Genomic DNA, 19,889 nt, shown 5'->3' with positions numbered 1-19,889 from the left:
CTGCGCGCCTGCTTTCCAGCCAAAGGGGTTCAGCTCCCTCCACTCCAAAGGGCTGCATGGGGCAACCCTGGATATATGGGGGTGCAGGCAAACCGTCCGGCTGCTCCCTGGTTCTCATCAGTACTGTGGGAAGTCCCACGTTTCAGGGCCCAGCTATGTGACTCATTTGTGCTGCAGCCCCCAGGGTGTTTGCAGCACAGTTTGTGCTGCGCGGGGTTACCGTGCTCCGGGTCCGCAGCTGGACAAGCCGGGATGAGCAGTGACAGGGCGTGCCGGTAAAACATGGTGACAAGGTTGTGTTCGGGACCTGATTGCCTGCACGGGTTGCGTGCTCTGGTTGGAGCTTCATGGTACGATCCGTGTTGACGAATGCTCTGTCTGGGGAAGGAGGGGTCGCAGCTCCTTTCCTAGCTGCAGCTCCTGGTTTCTGTGTAAATGCTCTGGTTTCGGAAGGTCTTCAGCTACAGCCTGTGTTAGTGTTCAACATGTTCTTATCTGTTGTCTTTTCAGTTACCATTCAGTCATGGTTACTGAAACTCTGGTGTGAAAAATAAACTATTCTTTTGTTTGCCCGTCCCTCCGCTCTGTTGCGTCCCCTCTCAGATCACTGAGACAGGACGTGGTGGTGCCTTCACCGGCTTCTCCCAGGAGGGATGAAGCGTGTGGCATCCGTGCGGTGCGGCGGGACAAAGCCTCCATCTCCTGGCGGCAGAACCGCATGGCAGCCGGGCGCTGGTTTCTGTCTGCGGGAGTTGTCCCAGAAAGGAGGCAGAAAGCTCGCCAAGGAAGCAGAGCGAAGCCTTGGCTTGCATGGTGTCTCCTTGCAAGGCTCAGCCCCTCCGGCCACAGTGGAGCACAGCACTTATTTATCCCCAGGCATCTCAGGGCTTGTTCTGGTGGCTGAGGCAGGAAAGTGGTCTCTGTTTGGGTTCTTTCTCTGAGACAGAGAGATTTTTGTCGTGGTCCTGAAGAAGGTCCTCATGAGGTTATTTTAATGCATTTCTGCCTGATGAAGTCCCACTTTAGCAGTAAGACAGGGGATCGCTGAGCTCTGCCAGCATCTCTGCTGGGTCTGCCAAGTTGTTACTCATCCCTCGGCTTACACAGGCAGCCCCATGCCCGTGGCAGTTGGAGAGGGACGATTGTCCCATGGCTGACGGTCGGGGGGGATGGATGTGCTGCAGAGGCTGCCACCGTGCTCTCCGGGCTCTGCACCTGTGCTGGCGCTGTGCTTGTGGGACCAGGGTGGTTTAATTAAAGGTGGCAAAGCCACTTGCAGAGTCGCCGCTGCAAAGCGTCGGCTGCACGTGCAGTGCCTGCAGGCCGCTGGCACAGCGTGTGTTGTCCCACTTTGCCAGCTGCCTGTGGCTTCTGAAGTGCTTTCGGAGAGCAATCACTTCCCTGAGTTGAGTGCTCTCAATTGCCTGTGTTTTTGGAATTGTTCGAGTCTTCCCCCAGCACCGTCCTCCTTTCCAAAGATGCCAGCTGAGAACTTTCCATGTCCAGGCCCCCCACTGTGCGTCCCCCCAGGAAGCCAGAGATGCAGTTTGTGGCGGGACAGCTGTGTCTGCTGGGCAGTGACAGCTAACCCCTCCTGCAGAGGGGGCACGGTGGCGGCACTGGTGGCAGAGGCTCCAGGGGCACACGTGTGATACGTGTCGGCATCACACGGTGACAGCCTGTGGACTGCCCCGGCTGTCCTTGTGGCCACTCCCTGTAGATCCTGCCCAGGCAGACCTGGCTGGAAGAGGAGTGGTGCTGACATACGGGTTTTCCCCGGGTTCAGACACAGCCCAAGGAAATAGTAGCTGCCTCGGAGGTCCTGTCCTCACAGCAGGGGTGGCACCCGAGGGAGGGTGGGGGGAAGGAGAGGCAGTGAAAGGGGAAGTGGCTTTCCCAGGGCCACGCTCCTGGGAGCTGTGCTGCCTTTCAGATCACGCCGAGCTCGTTCACCCCAGGGAGCGGGGGCAGTTTGCCCGCAGGGCCAGGCCCCCCTCATCTGCCTGCGTGCCTGACTCAGATCTGTCTCCCCCAGGTGTCTCTCAGCCACGAGTGCACTCGCGCCATCATGAAGCTGATGTACTGCCCGCACTGCCGGGGCATGTCCAGCGTGAAGCCGTGCAACAACTACTGCTTGAACGTCGTGAAGGGCTGCCTGGCCAACCAAGCGGACCTGAACACTGAGTGGAAGTACTTGATGGGTAAGATGGGCTTACTCTGCTGCAGCACAGCTGCCTCTCACAGCACCTTTTGAACTCTCTGAGGCAGTGTTGGAAAGTAAAGAAAGGACAGTTGGAGGCTTTTTTACACTACAGTTTCTCTGTCCATGATTTGACGCCTAGAAGCTGTTGCAGAACATTTGGCTGGGCTTTAATACCATTAGAAAGGACACTGCTGGCTGGCTAACAAGGGCTTCAAGAGTTTTCATCTTGCCTGTGCTCATTTGGGATTGCCCACACTTTGCATTCAAGTAATCCTTCCCTCCCAAATGTTGAAGCTTGGGAACAGTTCCTGCCACCTGTACACTGTCAGAGCTGCCGCCTCATCCACACGGGAGGACTCGTGAGAGCACAGGAGAAGCACTTGCTGCCCTCCTTGGGAGGCAGTCTAGAAACGTGAGGCCGTAAACTGTTTCCGTGGATGGAGAGCAAAGGGATCAGAGTCACATACTTCTAAATGGAAAGAGGTGTCTTAAAAAAATAGAGGCAGAGGGAGAAGTCACGGGTATTGCCAGGAATGGGAAGATTAGACTTGTATTTTAAATAAGAAAAGAGCTCATTTATTTTTTGTTTTATTACTCAGCTAAGATGATGGGTCCTTTAAAGTGGGTTGTATATGTATAGAGATGTCCATTTCATTGAGTTTAAAGCCAGAAATAGCACTGATGGTGTGGTCTGATCTCCTGTGCAAATCAGGCTGGTGAGCTTCAACCAGGCATTTCTGCAGGAAATTCTGCATTGCCTGATCAGTCCTGAGTATCTCTTTTTAAGACGACCTCGTGTCACTCAGCTGCTTTTCCAGAGCCTGTGGCTCCTGGTTTAAATGTGAACTACTGCTGAGAGTGGCTTGTGCAGCTGATGGATGTGGTTTAAGGCTGGTGAGGGTCTGTGTTTAGAAAAAGGTGTGTTTGTGTTACGGCAGTTGTGTTGTAGTCGCAGTCCATCAGGGGATGTTGTTTGCTCCCATGGTAAAGCTCTCACTCCTCCTTCCGCCCACGGAGCATCGTCCAGCAAGCTCCACTTTCTCTCCAGGTTGTACATGTAGACCTGGAGCGATCTGAGACGTGGGGGAGTCTTAGTGTTTGTCTGGGCTCATAGAAGGCAGGCACCAGGGGAGATGAGCTTCGGGCTTGGCCTTTTTGCTTGCCTGGGCACCCACTGCCTGGCCAGAAAGGCTACCAGCTCACTGGCCTGCCGCAGCCCAACAGGCTGGCTCAGGGTTGATGTGTGGTGGTGTTAACAATAAAAATCCCGCTGAAGTTCAAGGAGTGTCATCTGCCTCTCAAGGGACACTGCAAAATAAATGTCGAACTGCTGCGCACAGAGGTCAGTGTACTTGCTCGGTGAGGTGTGTTGGCCAGCTGCCCGCCTCGCGCTGGGGGCTAACGAACCAACTGGCATCTTACTGAAGCTAATTGGAAGCGCTCCTCGTGAGAGCGGCTTGGGAGGCTGCTGTAAAAGAGGGGGAGGAATATTCCCTTCCCCTAGGCTTTGCAGCAGGACTTTGATGGCGCTTTGACCTCTCTGACCAGAGCAAGCCGACTGTTACCTGTCACTGTTCTCCTGGCAGGATGACTGCCCATCTCCTGAAAGGTCAACATACAGCTCTCCTTGATTGACAGGGAGGCAATTCCAAGTGCATTTGGCACTTATTCTGGCTTCCTTTTCCCCAAGAGACACCGTTCTTGTCAAGGGGTGATGACTACGAGGAAATTGGAGCTTTTTTCAAATTGCAGTTGTACATTTTAGTGTCAGAGGTCACAATTTGATCAAGGGCTGGAGCAAGACATGGAGCCAAAGGTAGCAGTTCACTGGCATTGTCCATTCTTCACCGTTCTCCAGGCCCTTCTGTGTAGCTGGAGAGGATTTTGTTACACTAAACACAGAGTTACTCTTTCAATTTGACAAATTAGGGCAGGTCAAATTAAGGGAGATTTTATAGGAAGTGGTACAAACATAATTTGCCACTAATTTGGGGGTGTAGCCTTTGATTTAATGTCTGTATCTCAACATTAGTGCCTTTGCAAGCTAAAATTGCCTGGAAAATACAGTCTTGAACATGACACCGCAACCCCTGAGTGGCAGCAAAGTTAAACTGCAAGCTCTTTAATGTTGCAGGAAATGTAGTTTCCCAGAATACCAAAAAACATTACCCCCCACAGCATGTTTAGCTTTAGAAATCAGTGCTGCCATAGGACTGTGTTGCAGGAAAAGAGAGCACATTAACTCGGAAACTGTAGCCCTTGTTTCCATTCTTGCTCAAGCTAGCCAGCAAAACCTTTTTTCTTTTTTTAAGTGTGGAAAGTAAGTACATAATGTTTCCAAGCTGCGACTTCGCATGTTGTTAAATCCTGTATTGTAAACCTGAGCAAATAGTATTTTGTGATCCACGCTCCAGACTGGCTGAGGTTTGAGCCCTCCCAGTTGTTTTTCTGGTTTTTTTTCCTGATTGACTGTTGCCCTTGCTCCCCACCAGCTGGACCTGCTTTTGGACTGTGAGCCCTGTGGGCATGATCTGGTATCTTCTGTGGGTCCCTCATCCAGTCTTTGCCCGGCGTGGTCATTCTCTGAGAGCTGACAGGGTCTGAACGTGAACAGAGAGAACATACTTGTGAGGGTAGAGCGTGCTGTTAAATTGACAACAGTGGGCTTAGGATCAGGCCTTGTTTATTAACATAATACCTCCTCTGTGGACCTAGTGTTCCTGCACAAGCCTCGCCTGGACCTTGTGGAAGTCATTTGGGGTCTTTCTGCTGAGTCCTGCTGGCTTGCCCAGGCAAGAGACAACACTTTCCTAGCAGGTTTGAAATGGCAGTGGTCCGTGGCTGTGCCCCAGCTAGCTGGACTCCTGCTTGCAGGGAATTTACTGTGCGGCTCAAAGGTAAGCGTCAGTCCTTTAAAGCAGTATCATGGGTGGCACAGACGCACTGTGGGTTGAAGGACATGTTTTACTGATACTCTGTTGAACTGCCGGGTATAATTCACCTGGTGGCTTCATTGCTCATGAATAATGTCAGCAGTACAAACTCATGCTGAATAAGCTTTTCTGCAACATCTCACCATCTGCTGCGACGGTCTCCTGCCAGGCTGATGGTTGAGCTATCAGGATTTAGGACAGAAGAATTAATCACTCCTAATGAATCACTCCAATTACGAATGGTACAGTTCGCCAACCTAGACCCCGGGATCTGACCCTCTTTGTCTAGAGAAGAACCAAGACGAAGCCATCGTGGTTGTTTTCTTGCGTGTGGTGAGGCCACAGAAACATGAAGCACTTTCTGTCCCAGCTGAGTGCAGGCCACCCCAGTGCTCTGCCAGGAGGTTTTTGGTGTGCCCTGGGGGACACAGATCACACTACAGCCACCTGAGCTCACACATAACTGAATGCCAAGTTCCTAAATGCTGATGAATCTTACGCATGGCCTGGCCTCTGGGGCTACTAAAGCACAAGTGGTAGGAAACTGAAGCAGCAGCAGTGTAGCAGTGACTTTCAGAACTACAATTTTTGACTGACAAAGTCAGACCTGGTTGAGACCCCATTTTAGATGTCCACACCCATTTTTGGCCCTGCCCTGAGATGCTATTTAAATTTTTCTGGACACCAAGGATGTCAGCCTTCCTCTGCAGTGGCATTCCCCAGTGCCCCGAGCCCTGTGAGCAGAGTTGTCCTTGCCTCAAACCCAAATGGAGTGCTGAGAAGCGTCTCTGGAGGTAGGCAGAGGTTGGTTGTTTCTTCGTAAGCCAAGCACGGTCCCAAAGCAGCCGTCCAGGCAGGAGCACTTGGGCAGGAGAGCTTTCCAAGATAAGAGGAGCTGAGAGCAGAGGAACGCCTCAGTCACTCCCTGTCCTGTTTACCAGTTTAGGTGTGGGCATTTTGGTCTGCTTCTCTGCCTTTATAGCCTGATATTTCCCTGGCTGGTTATGTGTTGTCTTTCCAGAGGTGATGGTGAGAAATACTCCTTTCTTTGCTCCTTCACTGCCACAGAAGCTGTTGCCCACATCCAGTTCCCTTGGTACTTAGCTGACCCAAATTCTCCCACTTTCTGCTGGCTGCAGTGCTTTGCTGAAGATGTGCAATGAGTTAAGAGGGTTAGGGCCAAGTATTGCTGTGCATTACTTAATATTTCTGCACCGATTTTCTATTTTTCCTTTCTGTAGCACCCCAGGAAACGTTGGTCAATGTTGTGAATACAGGTTTCATTTACCATTTGCAGGAGGTGACCTCTGTTCCTCTGCCACTGAGGGTGGCTTTGCCTGTGTGCCAGGAGGGGACAGCTGCCCCATGCCAGAGGAAAAGGAGCATGTGCTTGGGCCGTAATGAAAATGGAGAGGTGTCTCCCAACAAGCCTGCCAAGGGGCCAACAGCTTATCCCAGCCGGTGTGAGCGTGAGCTTTAACTCGGTTCATACAGAATCTGATGAGACGATGTCTCTGTCTTGTTTACCAGATTCCCTGGTCATAGTGGCTGATCGGATCGACGGACCGTACAATGTAGACACTGTAATAGGGACTATTCACATGAGGATCGCTGAAGCTATTTCTAACTTGCAAGAAAACAAAGATTTGATCACAACCAAGGTAAGAGCATGTGCCTGGGCCTGGCCAAGGATACACCATGTGTAACTGCCAGGACCAAATGGTTTTTGTGCTCACTGTTCAACTGAACTAAAGGAGATGAAGGATGAAAAAGATCAAATGCCCACTCCTTTAATGATGGGAAACCACCACCTTACACAAGCAAAAACCCTCTCAAGTGTTTCCAAATACTCCTCCCTGCCCCAGCCAGCCAGCCTCCTTCAGGTACAGACACACAAGGTGGACTCTGGGGGGCATGGTGCCATTTGCAGTCAGGTGCCTCCGTGTCTGAAGAGCCCTGAAGTGTTTTGGCTAAGCTGAGGCATTTACAGAAAGTGCACAGTCCCTAGTGACGGAAGGCAGCTGCTTTAACTTCCCTTGGGGTGACGTTCTGCAGTGGAAACCCTGGGCTATCAGGCTGTGTCTATGGCAATCTGGCAGTCCATCTGGAGAGTCTAAAACAGGCTCTCCTGACGCTCACCTGTCTTTCAAGAAGCGTATCATTAAGCTGTCTTCTGTTGGTCTTCTATTTTTAGTATATTTATCCAGTTAACCACCATCACCTCTATAGCTGCAGGTGAGAGAAGCTTTGGGAACAAAAACAGCCCTCCAGGGCTTCTGCTTTCTGCCCAGACATTCCCCAAGTCCCGCAGCTATCCCACAGTTAGGGCAGAAATGCAGATGAAGGGTGCAGGGCAGGTCCTAACTGGGTCTTGGAGAAGGGAAGGGCCAGAAATATTGCTTAGCTGAGCAGGAATTCACTGGCACAAGTCACAGCACTAACAGGAGCATGCATCCACGTACTCATTTAGGTTTCTTTTCTGACATGATAGGCCATATTCTTTCTTCCCTTGTTAGGTGAGGCTGAGGTTGTCCACGTAAAAGCAAGCCCATGATGTTGGAAAACATGGGATCATCTGCAAAGAGAGGTGTTTCTGAGGGTCATGTAGTAAATCAGGTAAAATCAGAAAGGAGTAAATAGTCTAATTGGTGTTTGACTGGAGCAACCAGTCACATCTGATAAGCTTCTCGGTACGATCTGGTGGCCAGGTGAATGTGGCAGTCTTTGCTGGTGGCACTGGTAGCAGAGCTCAGGAGCTGCGTATTGCTGCAGCCGTAAGCTCTGGTTTTGAGCGCGGCAAAGTGATGAGGAAAGGATATGGTTGTCAGATGAGCTCGGGACTGGCTCAGGCCGGCCCTGGGAGTTTTCTGCCTCAGGGCCGAGGGCAGCAGGCTCGGGCTGCAGCTGAGGGCTTTCACCGTCACCCACCTAGAGCCAGGGCATGGTTTGCCATTTGTGAGAAGAGCCAAAAGTGGCCCTTGGAACCAGTAACACCCCCAGTCATGAGGTCTCCTGGGATCTGGGGAAAAACTGGAAGGAAACATTTGTGGTACAGAGCCCTGTGTTCCCTGCACCGTGGAGCACTCTATCCTGCTTCCTCGCACTCCTCCTCACTCCCTGTGGCTCTCTGATGGATTTCAGGCAGCAGGAGCTATCAGAGGCTGCAAACACCTATTTGCTGTCATTATGCAGGAGACTATTAATCACCTCAGTCTGCAGGAAATGTGTTCTCTCCGTTATAAATGGGCGTTGCTCACCTAAAGCCCTTGGACTGGCAAGAGAATCACTCTGGTACCATACTGTGCTGGAGCTGCTACCGGAGGCACTCTCCTGTAGACTTCCCAGGGCTTTTACCTCCTGAAAGAGTTGTCTCCTGATAACAACAGTAATAGGCCAACGAGAAAGGTACAGCAGTTAAACCAAATGGGTTTTATTTTGGTAGAACCACACTGAAAATGCTCTACATGCAATTTTCAAAGGTGAGGCTTTTTGCACTGAGCAAAGGAGACAGGTGAACGATCTGCTTCGGTGCTGATGGGACCCATCTGGTCAGCAGGACAGGGCACCCCAGGAGGGCGCTTTCCAGGCTGAATGTCCCTTGGACACACTGATGAGACGCACTGTCACCAAAGGGACTTGTGTCAAGATGAGGTCTTCAGTGATGGCTGTCAGGGTTCACTAGCAAAAGCATTCAGCAGCTGGCACAAGTTGTGTTAGCGATGCTCCTGCCTTGATTTCACTGTGCAAAGTTGGATTTATCGATAGCTTCTGACAGCACTCTGGTAACCGCAACAAGCTTGAGGCCATCTTTTCAAATCAGATGGCTTTCTTTGTAAAGGCTGGTGTTTCCTGAATCAAACCGACAGTGCAAAGGCCCTTCTGACCTTTGACACTATTAAATCTGGCTTTTCGAGCACTCCCTCCACCAGCCACGGTGAGGCTCAGTTCCCTGAGCACTGGCTATCCGCAGCGGAGGTGTCACTGTCTGGACTGGTTATGCAGAGACTGGGAGTGCCTGGGATTTGTACCTCCAAAGTGCTTCTGCTCTCCTTTGGCTATAAAGGCTGTCTGGGCATGTAGTTGGGATGATGGGAGGTACCCAGAGTTAACAAGTCAGTTCAGCTTACTCATTTGCCCCCAAAACATCCAACCTGACAGATTGTGACACATCTACTGTCTTAGCAGTCCCCTGGTCCGAGGGGGCATCCATTTGCTGAGTGCTGATTGCAAGAGTCAGGGTAGTCCCACCTCAATCTGTTGTCCAAATCAATGAAGTTCACATGCTCTGCAGTCTTGAAGCCCACACCACTGATGAGCAACTCCCATCTTGTTCTTTCCAGAATTTTATTTTTCAATCATAATAGGAACAGATGAAATTGCTAGAAGTAATTTAATATCAACATTGATGACTCATCCAAAAACATGTGCTAATTTTGTGTTAGAGCTGAACATTTTGCTTGATAGCAGTAACCAAAGCCAGTTACAGTGTGCTGAAAACACATCCTGGCACAAGAGTAACCTGACCACAAACTAAGCCAGAATCTCAGAGATCTTGCAGGTAGGAAAGATAAACAAACTTAAGAAGAAAAAAAAAAAAAACCAAAAACATAACTGTGGAGTGCTAATTAATTAAAGAAATAATACCAAAACATGGGATAGAGAGTTTGGTTTGTTTTTCAGGTTTTCCAAGGCTGTGGAAATCCCAAAATCAGCACAAAAGGCTCCAGCAGCGAGGACAAGAAAAGGCGGGGGAAGGTCACGTTGGAAGCAAAATCCTCTGCACAAGCACTGGAGATGCTGGTGAGTTTGTCTCCGAGGCTCCCTCCCTGCCGGCGTGCTGGTGCACTGCCAACGCTGGGAGCCCAGCCAGCGCAGCGCTGCAGCCTACGGGTCGAGTCAGACCCCCTCAGGCTGCTGAATCGCCTCTGCTGGCAAGTCTGAAGAAGATCAGATTGGCAAGTGCTGATGTGACCTAAGCAGATCTGATCTTGCCTTGGTAAAGGGTTGGGTCTGGGTTGCTGATAACCAATTTCTCGGGGATTTGGTGCCAAACTTATCTGAAAAGGCTCCTTGCTGTTGGTGTCGTTCAGCCTCAGGCAGTCCAGCCTGGGTACTGGGGTACTCAGGTAATCTCCTCCATGGAGATTTCGGATTCTGTGGACAGTGAGCTGTGGGATCTGCCATGGTCCCACATTTCAGAGGCTCCTCACTCTCAGACATCTGCCTGTCCTAACCCTGGCAGAGCACTGCTGGCTCCCACCAAGGCTGGTTCTCAGCATTGCCGTCATGGCCCAGAAGATGATCTTCTGGTTAATCTTACGGTACCAGAACAGTCCTTAGCGTGTAGCCTTCAGCCTTGGCTGCTTGGGTCTTTAGAAGATGGTTGGTGACACATCCTTGTGTGCATAAAAACAGACTTGATGGTAAAAAAAAAAAAATACCCAGGATCCGTGTCCCTTCCAAGAGCTCTGGGGTGCCCCAGCGCTCTCCTGGCCCTGAGCATCCTCTGTTTACAGGTTTTAGATGCCAAAGGGAATCTGACAGCTCTCAAGACATACTGGATCACTCTGCCCGGCAGCCTGTGCAGCAAAAAAGTAATGGCCAGCTCAGTGACGGACGACAAGTGTTGGAATGGGATGACTAAGGGCAGGTATGGAGAGGGTCAAGGTGCCAGGATAGCACCATTCTGGGGTGAGAGAGGGAGGGTTTGAATAAAAGGCACTCGTACATCATCTCAGCCAGCCCCACTTGTTCAGATTGAGCCAAAACTTCTGTCCCTGTCCACAGAAATGCTGCGTTTCCTGAAAAACTGGTACCTGGGAATGACAAGCCTGTTGTCATTTTGCAGTGTGCTGGAGGGTTGTGCATTGAAATGCATTCTCTCTGAAATAACTAGATTTGTACTAAGGGAGCAGTTTTGCAATTCCACGTGCACTCAGAAGGAGGAAGGGCTGGATTTACCTCACAAACCCCAGAGCTGCTGCTGAGAATTGCATACACATCTTTCTATCCACGCCTGCTCTGAAATGCTGTTCCGTCATGAGAGGAGGCACCTGGGTGACATCAAACAGCTGCAGAAACACCTCCCACCCATGGGTGACAGTTAAATCACAGTCCATCCGCCGTGAGAGGAGAGGGGCAGCTGCTGGACGTGCACCTTTTTCTGCTTCTCTCTGCTCACCCACTGGCTTGGTCACTGCCAGCCCAGAGCTGGTGCCTTCGGTTCTTCCATATTGCACGTCGTTGCCAGCCGTGCTGCAGATCTGCAGGAGCAGAGGGTCCGGGACACTGCCGAAGGGAGCAGCGCAGCTCTGTGTGCGAGTTGACAGCTCCCAGTTAACTGAAGGTTCCCTGAGGGTTTGTCTGGTTGTACCGGGCTGGGCGCATTCAGTCATCCCAGGGTGTCAGTCCCCACACGACTTAACAGGGGCAGGGATGAAGGTGCTCCTCAGCCTCCCAGATGGACAGAGCTTTTCCATAGTGGAGTGTCATTGTTGCTCCACAGGTACCAGCCTGAGAGTAACACCTCAGCCCCACGCACAGCCTTTTGTGCAGGAAACCCCTCCCCATGCCAGGACAGTGATGCTGCAAGGCCACTACCCACCTCCAGCAAGCTGAGGTGACCTTAGGGTGAGCCACAGGCTCTGATGGGGTCTGGCCACGGCAGCAAGGCTCTGCCAGCCCTAGAGCTGGCTGCCTCGCAGCAAACACCAGCATATGGAGGCTGTTTGACAAGCCAATGCCACTGACTGCAGCTTCTCTGGGGTTCAAAGAGGCTGGATTATCAAGAGGTGAACTTAGCTGGGGGGAGATATCTAAACCTGTCTCCTTCCTTTGCAGTTACCTGCCTGAAGTGATGGGGGACGGCTTAGCTAATCAGATTAACAACCCAGAGGTGGAGGTGGACATCACCAAGCCAGATATGACCATTCGCCAGCAAATCATGCAGCTAAAGATCATGACAAACCGTCTGGGCAATGCTAACATTGGGAATGATGTGGATTTCCAAGACGCAAGTGAGTTTCACAGAACCGGAGATGTCCATACCAGGCAAGAGGGGCTGAGCAGTCGGTCCTGGCAGCCTGTGTGGGCCTCTATGCAGACCCCACAGCTGGGCCCTGATGGCAGAGAGGGGTTGTGGTGACCTGGCTTTTGGCTCGGGGCTGCAGAGGGTCTGTTCGAGTGCAGGCAACTTGCTGTGGGGTGGCTGGAGACTGTGCTCTCCCCACTCCCAGTCCAGCCCTGCTGAGGGGGCCACTGCTCCTGTCTGCTCTGGAGGCTTCCAGCTGCTGCAGCAGCAGGTAGTCAGCTGGAGATGAGGTATGGGCTTGCATCCCATCGTGCGGGATGCAGAGAGGAGGAGGTGGCCAGGGCAGGGCTGGTGGCTGGAGTTCCCAGGGGTTGCAGCAAGAGGAAGGCAGGATGTCGCCCACTATTAAGGCAGTCGGGTCTCACCCCATGGTTGTCTCTGCGCAGGTGACGACATGAGCGGCTCTGGGAGCGGTGACAGCTGTCCTGATGACGTATGCGGCAAAAGACTTTCTAAGAGCCCCAGCACCAGGCAGCCGGAAACGCACGCTATTCCTAAGCAGTCTGGACACGGCATCAATGAGGCCAGCAGCAGATCTTTGCCTTCTGCCTTCCTCCTCCTCCTTTCGGTGGCTTTCTTTGCCGCACACTTGTGGCGGTAACTCACTAGCACAGCCAGGAAAGAGACTGTGGCCGAGAGCTTCACTTTGCCAAAACCAACCAACCAACAAAAGGACATATTTAATTCACCTTGGGGGGGCGGGAAAAATGGGGGGAGGAGAAAAAGGTTTCAGTTGTTTGCTATTTCTGGCAGTGCTCGAGCTGTTTTCTTCTTTTTTGGTCTCTTCCCCAGTGCTGCGCCCTTCTTTCCGTACCTCATTGTTTTACTTTTCTTACTGCCACAAGCTGGCTCTCGGGGCTGAAACAAGCCTTTGCAGAGAGGCCTCCGGGGGGAACCCGGCCAGCCCCTCCGAGGGCAGCTCTTCTGTTGCCTCCAGTGGAATATGCAATTGCCCTGATCTTGTTACCCAGCCGCTGGCCAGAGCGCTGCTTGCCATACTGCTGCCAAAAGCGCGATGGGGCCGAGAGCAGCGCCACTTCGTAACGCAGAGAGACTGAGATCATCAGCGCTGCTCAAGTGCTGCATTCAGGGGCTCTTTCGGGTTTTCCCTCTCTACTTCCTAGGCAGGCAGAGATGGCCCTTCGCTTCCAGCAGCGTATGTAGGAGCATGAGCAGGTTTGGTGGGTTGAACTGAAACCGTTTGGCAGTGGCTGTTGGAACCAAAAACGCAGAACTTCCTTTTCCTTTGGAAGGGTCACAAGTGGGTTTCTTGACTAGAGCTCGTAGCTGACGACAATTTGAAATGTAGGTCTCCTACATCTAAGTGACTGGGAATGAGTGTTAGGGGTTGGGGTTTGGGGTATTTTTTCTTTGCATGCTAGTTGGAAAGCCATTTTTTACCCAAGTAATAATGGTCCAATTTCTACCTGCAGTGCAGTACCGTCACAGGTAACAGAGAGATGAAAATACGCACAGTGGGATTCCCCACTTGACAGACAGTTGTGCTGCCTCCTCTTCCTCCAGCCCCAGCCGTGGATGGGAATCCCTTCTTTTTTTTTTTTTTTTTTTTTTTTTTTTTTTTTTTTTCCTTTTTTTTTTTTTTTTTTTTTTTTTTTGGCAGTAAGAAAGACCAGGGACTTTTTACTAACTGGAGCGCTCACACCAAGCACATGCAGGAGTGACACCCTGGGCAGCTGCCTTAGGGCAGAGCGGGGCTGGTAGCGATTAGCCTTGGGCAGTGACCCTGCCCAGGAGCCTGACTCGAGGTAGCACTTGCTGGGGAGGACGCGGGGATGGGACATGTTTTGTTTGGGACGTTTTTTTTAATTTTGATGTTTGTTCCTGTTGCATTGTAGGTTTTTAAGTGAATCCCTGCTTTCCCTGTCCCTTCCCCATCCTCCCACGCACCTTCCCTAACGGCCACAGGGACGGGGTGAGAGAGCAGGTCAGACGCCTGCCAGGAGCTTTGTTTTGGCTCAGGGAAGGGCCAGGCTCACCCTCTGCCACCCCATCCCACCACACACCAGCCTCTGGGTCACACCGGCGGCTGCTCCAAGCCCAGAATGCTTGGTGGGGTGGACTTCGTGCCGCGTTTTGAGACTGCGGGTGGTCAGTGAAAGATATAAATATCCTCACGTAGCTGTAGGAGTGTCTGTGCTTGTGGGGCTGTGTGCTTCGGGGCTTCCAGAAGGCTTCTGTACCTAACGGGTACGGCAGGCGTCGGCTGGAGATGTAGGTTTAGCAGATGTTATAGGTACAACGCAGTCACTGTGACTGGTTCGGCCAAGAGCACGCCCAGGGCTTGGGCTTCATTCTTGTGGGGTTGGGTTTGAGTTTCAAATGTGTTTGTACTGTGGGCGAGAGGGAGGGCAGAAGGGTATCTACTACTTTGCTGGTCTGCACAGCACATGTTTGAGAATTTCTCCTCTGTCTTGCCAGAGGAGAAGTGTCTCTGGGCTGAGCAAATGTTTTTAGGATTGGGGTTTGGCTGTTTTCTAAGGGGGGGGAGGGGGGATCCCCAAACATTTTTAACATTAGCAGTTTCTAGAATGTGCAATTAAAGGGAAAATGAGAACATGAGCGAGGTAATGCTGAAAGCTGACACAGGCGGGCATGGAGGGAGCTTGTCTGCCCTCCCTGGGGCAGGGGTCCCACCAGGCACTGGGAGGCAGCGTCGGCTTCTGCTCACCTCGTCCTGGGGCCAGGTAACGATGCTTATGGTTCGTCAAACTAGGCAGAGATTTTAGGCCAGCTTTGACTGGCTACTGCAAGTCACAGTTATTGATGTTATGGACTTGGTATCCTTCCTGCCTTGTACTCAACAGCTTCTGATCCGATCTGGTAGGGTTTCAGAAATGAAAGCCAGGGTGCTGGCCGTTGGCTAAAGGACAGACAGCGCCACTAGACCCATCAAAACCCAGGAGTAGATAAATACAAGTCATGGATTTATACAGATGTATTTACTTCTAGAAATACGGCAAGTTCCACGTTTTACTTTTCCCGCTCTAAAGAGTTCCCATCTTTTTTTTCTTTTTTGCCAGAATTGCCAATACAAATTTAGCCTTAGTTACGGAAATCCCCACAACCAATCCTGCAGAAACTTTACATCCAAAGCAAAAAAAAAACAGATTTTGAAGAGGGGCATTAAAACATTGCACCCTATTCAAAAAACGGTTGGGTTGAATTGGAGTTTTAACACATGACTGCTGAGGTCAGTGTTTTGCTTTGCAGAATGGGAGATAGGGAGAGAAGTCCTTGTCATTTCCATTTCTGTGCCGTTAGCGTTTGCTGTCAGCCTGTTACCCTCAAAAGCTTCCTACAGGCCCCAGGGGAAGCAGACCTTAAATGTGAAGGCAAGGATTTACTGACTGTCCAGTTAATATTTTAACAATTTAATGGCCCAAATTATTGGTCCTGTTATGATAATAAAACCCAATAGTCCAAATTAATAAGCAAAGCCTCAAGGATACAGTAAAAACTGTTGTGTAGGAAAAACCTTTCCTGATACACCTTCCTCCTTTGGCTGGGGTTGAGCTGACACTTCAGTGTCCCTCTGGGCCCCAAAGGCAACTGCTTCTGTCCCAGTGTCGGCAGCCTGAGGTCTGCGTGGGGCAGGTGAGGGCGGTGCCGGGGGCTCTTCCCCCTCCTTGCCAGGAGGCACATGTTGTTGGTGTTGACGCTTCGTCCATCCTCGGTCCTGGGTCCGCTTGGTTTATTTTGTGTACCTTTCACACAGTCTGCCTACTCTGCTGCTTTTTGTCGGTTCCTGGATATTCAGTTTTTCTGTTCTCTTCATTACTCTGAAGCGGTTTCCCCAACCTGCTGCAATTTGGTGGCCCAGGGCTGCACTTGGCCTTGCCACCTTCTGCTGGGGGGCCGAAACGGCCGAGTCCCCCCAAGGTACCAACTTGGTATCACTCTACACTAAAGCAAACCTAAGGCAAACCATAGTTCCTGACGGCTCGACAACCGCTGGCACGGCTCAACAAGCTGAAGTCGGCCCAGGTCCAGACAAGCCCTGAGCCTGCGCTTGGAGTGGCACAGAGCCTGTGGCCGTTTCAGTGCTTACAAATGACATTTCCTGGGCTTTCGCCTGCTCAAAAGTGTTGTGACAAACCTCCCCAGCCCTGTGGCGGTGGCGGGCTGGGGGCTGGCGGCTGCCATGGGTTGGTTACGTGAATGGGGGGCGCTGGGGAGTGGGAGTGGCTGGAGAGGAGCGTTTGCTTCACTGTTATCAAGATGGTGAGTCATGGTGTTTGGTTTGAAAAGGCCTCGTACTTCACAGGGATGTGGAGGCAGGTAGTGGGCCAGGAAAAAATATTAAGGACTCGTGTCCCTGGAAAGGGGAGAACCAGAAACAGTGGATTTCCAAGTGTCTCTGTCTTTCAGCCTGCTCTTTTGTGCCATAACGTGTATGTTTTCACTAAGGGTGAGGGTCTCAAAAGGCTTTGAGAGCACAGCTACTTATCATTTACAAATGACAAACTGCCTGTTGTTTTCCGGTGGGCTTGGTAGGGGCTAAGGTGTAGAAAATATCTAAAGTCCACCTTTGCTTTAAACAGATGCATTTCTATCTGCAGGAGTAAGAATTATTTCACTTATTGGCATAGCTGGACAGTTATCTATTTCTTTCTGTTACCAAGGTACTTGTAACTCTCTTGCACTGTTTATCTAAAGTTGAAATATGTTCTTTGAATCCTTGTATAAATAAAAAGGCTGGAGACTTAAATCTGTATTTACAGGGCAGTTTTATTTCTTCTCCATTTAAGCCGAGTTTGGAGTTTTCTTTCTTTTTCGTTGTTAAGGCACAGATAAAGGCCAGGACAGAAGTCCCGAGGAGTGAAACCATGCTTTCAGCCACAAGGTTTGTGATGGGCTGGTGCCAGGGTTGGCAATAGGGGTTTGCCTGCATCCAGCCCTGGGTAACCTGGAGGAGCAACTGCCAGGGTTGTGTGGGTGAGAGGTGTGTGGAACCAAGGTGAGCCTGACTGGAGTCATCGAAGCGAGTATGCTAAATGTTCTCTTCCTCATATAGATGCACAAAAAGTCATGGCATAATAGTACGAGGAATCAGAAATACCCTTGGTATTTGTCATTACGAAGTGTTGTGCTAATTATTTACCACGGCCTTGTATTAGTGCAGCTCTTGGCAGGGTTTACAGCAAGCGAAGCAGACCACTGGGCCATCGCAGTGACGTGGATATTTGATCTCGAGAGAGTGCCTGGGACTGACCTGGTGCAGCAGGAAGGTTTGTGCTTCAGCTCTGCCCTGTCCACTTCCAGAAGTGGGTGAATGCAGGAGCCAAGGTAATGCATTGAAAGCTGCTCATGAGGTGTCCAAGAGAGACTTGATAACTGGAAACTACTGAAAGTGCATCTGTCTGCCTGGAAACAAGTATCACTTACATTTATTATTGAGTGATACCCTCAAGAGTGTAGGTATTTCTTTAGTTTCCTGTCCTGCAGTTACAGCTATTTGTACCATGTGCACAAATGTATATACATAAAGTATAGAAATGTTGGTTTCCTGCTAGGAGGAGTTGTTTGCAGACCAGTCACCTCCTTTGCCTCCTCTGTGTCTAATTATGATCTTAAATATGGCCACTTAGAGCTGTGTGTGTATTAAAGCTGTTTGCAGACATTTCATTGGTTTGTAATGCCACTGAACACTGTACGTTTGCAAATTCACAGCTAAGAACTTGCAGTGAAGAGCTGTGGGGAACTGGTAAGCCAGTCTCACCCCAGTAAGTCACACCAGGCACGGCTGGCAAATCCCAGAGCAGTCTGCTGGGCTGCTGCTGCCCATAGGGATTGGTGGAGAGTTCATGCCTGGTCAGGCACATGAGTCGTGCCGGTGTACCTCTTTCCACCCAGGTTTGAACGAGAGCATGTCCATAAACCACCACCCAGGGACCTCCACAAGGGCCCCAGAAAGCCCTCCAGTGAGGGCAGGCAGAAGAAAGACAAGCAGTTGCCACCTCCCAGGCAGGAGGAGGAAGGTAAGGCAACAGCTGACTCTTTTCCACAGGACAGGGAACTAACATGTGCCCATCCAATTAGGAAAATCCCTGGCAGTGATCGCAGAAAGGCTCCTCGTCTGATCTGCAGCGTCATGGCCTGGGAATAAGGGTGCGCCATGGAAGTCCTGTGCTGGAGGACCACCAGTGCCAGGGAGGGCCCAAAAATCCCAGAAGTCATGGCTGCAGGAGAAGTGTCAGGGCGATGCTCTCCTTCTGGTCTTTCTCCTTTACAGCTTCAGGGACCCAGCCTGATGGGGCCTTTGTCCAGCCAGATGCCCTGAGCCCTGGGTGAAGGAAGCGACAGAGCAGAGGAGCGAGCCCGCAGGCAGGTGAGGCATGTGACAATAGCAGGAGGGGACGTGGTGCTCTTGTGTGAGGGAGCCATCTCCCTTGGCCCTGGAGCTGGCCTCTTTCTGACAGGCTGTTACTGATAGGAGTGATGGTAGGTGTGCAGCAGGTGGCCTTCCCCTCCCTCCATGATGGAACAGAAGCTCATCCTTGTCCCTCGTGGCCGATTCCTTAGTGGCTGGCATTGCATTTCACACCAGTCCTATTAGTCCATGCCCTGCCACTGTGGTAGTCCAGGTTCATCGTTGTGCCAGCAGCAAATATCGGTCACAGGCTCCTTTTTGTGTCGTGACCAGAAAGAAAAGTGTGCAAGAAGCTCAGCCACCTGCTCAGTCTGCCATGGAGCGGCTGGTACCCATGTCCAGCCCTGCAGAACCCGCCTGGCACCGTCTGATGTGATGTTCCCCTGAATAGGCCCTTGCCCTTGCCCCTGCTCGTCCTTCACAGCTCAAACGCATGTTTGCACACTCACATGTAAGATACTCTCTGCCCTGGCACCACACCAGCAATTTTACTGAAGTCCAGAAAGATTAGCACTACCATATCTAACTAGCCTAGTAAATCATTTTCTGGATACTCACACTTTTGTTGTAGGTGAGGGGCAACTAGATGAGCTCAATGGTGAGCTGGAGGTGATCAGATCAATACTGCATCATTGCACCAATATTGCATCGGTGCTGACCCCAGCATCAGCTTTCCTGTGAGGAAGACGGGGGGGTTTAGTTCTTTGTAAAAGCTGCTGTAGGGATAGGGACTGTACAAATCCAGTTGTTTTACAAATGATCTGTAGGCTCTGAAATTGTTTTTGGCGGTTTAAACGCAGCTCTCGGGCTCCAGCAGGCACTAGGACCTGCCAAAGCCTTTACGTCCGAGACTGTTCAGTGGGGATAAATATAGCACAGCCCCGCTGGCAGCAGGGCAGCGCAGCCGTACAGGCTGCTGGCAGGAGCCACCGGCACCCCGATATCCGCAGCGTCCCGCCGCACCAGGGCTGTGCTGCGGTTTGAATGCAGTGTGGAGGATGCGGTCCGGGAGCTCTGCAGCAGGGCGGTGGTGCCAGTGACGCCGCGGCCTTGGCTGCCGATGGTCCAGCTCTGCAAGGTCACCGCCTCACTGCTCATCAGCAACGCCAAGGCAGCATGCAATGAGGATCTGCTCATGCGAGAAGGAGTCACCTTCTGCGTGAATGTCACCAGGCAGCAGCCGTTCCCCGGCCTCCAGCAGGTCCGGGGCATACGCGTGCCTGTGTTCGATGATCCGGCTGAAGACCTGTATCGGTATTTTGAACGGTGCTC

The 19,889-nt window shown here is 51.3% G+C and overlaps 1 protein-coding gene across 1 annotated transcript in view; it reads left to right on the top strand.

The window, feature by feature from the left end:
- The window catches only part of GPC1 (glypican 1), a 105,440-nt gene extending 92,520 nt beyond the window's left edge, over positions 1 to 12,920 (top strand). Inside the window, exons 4-9 of the mRNA XM_010283273.1 lie at positions 2,036 to 2,201; positions 6,667 to 6,797; positions 9,817 to 9,936; positions 10,653 to 10,786; positions 11,977 to 12,152; positions 12,613 to 12,920. Coding sequence (XP_010281575.1) covers positions 2,036 to 2,201; positions 6,667 to 6,797; positions 9,817 to 9,936; positions 10,653 to 10,786; positions 11,977 to 12,152; positions 12,613 to 12,827 — 942 coding nt within the window. The 3' untranslated portion in view covers positions 12,828 to 12,920. The remainder of the gene's footprint in view (positions 1 to 2,035; positions 2,202 to 6,666; positions 6,798 to 9,816; positions 9,937 to 10,652; positions 10,787 to 11,976; positions 12,153 to 12,612) is intronic.
- The last annotated feature ends 6,969 nt before the right edge of the window (positions 12,921 to 19,889 follow it).

Source organism: Phaethon lepturus, unplaced genomic scaffold (genome assembly GCF_000687285.1).
Source record: "Phaethon lepturus isolate BGI_N335 unplaced genomic scaffold, ASM68728v1 scaffold11360, whole genome shotgun sequence".
Lineage (NCBI taxonomy): Eukaryota > Metazoa > Chordata > Aves > Phaethontiformes > Phaethontidae > Phaethon > Phaethon lepturus.
This window is presented reverse-complemented; position numbering and strand designations above follow the sequence as displayed.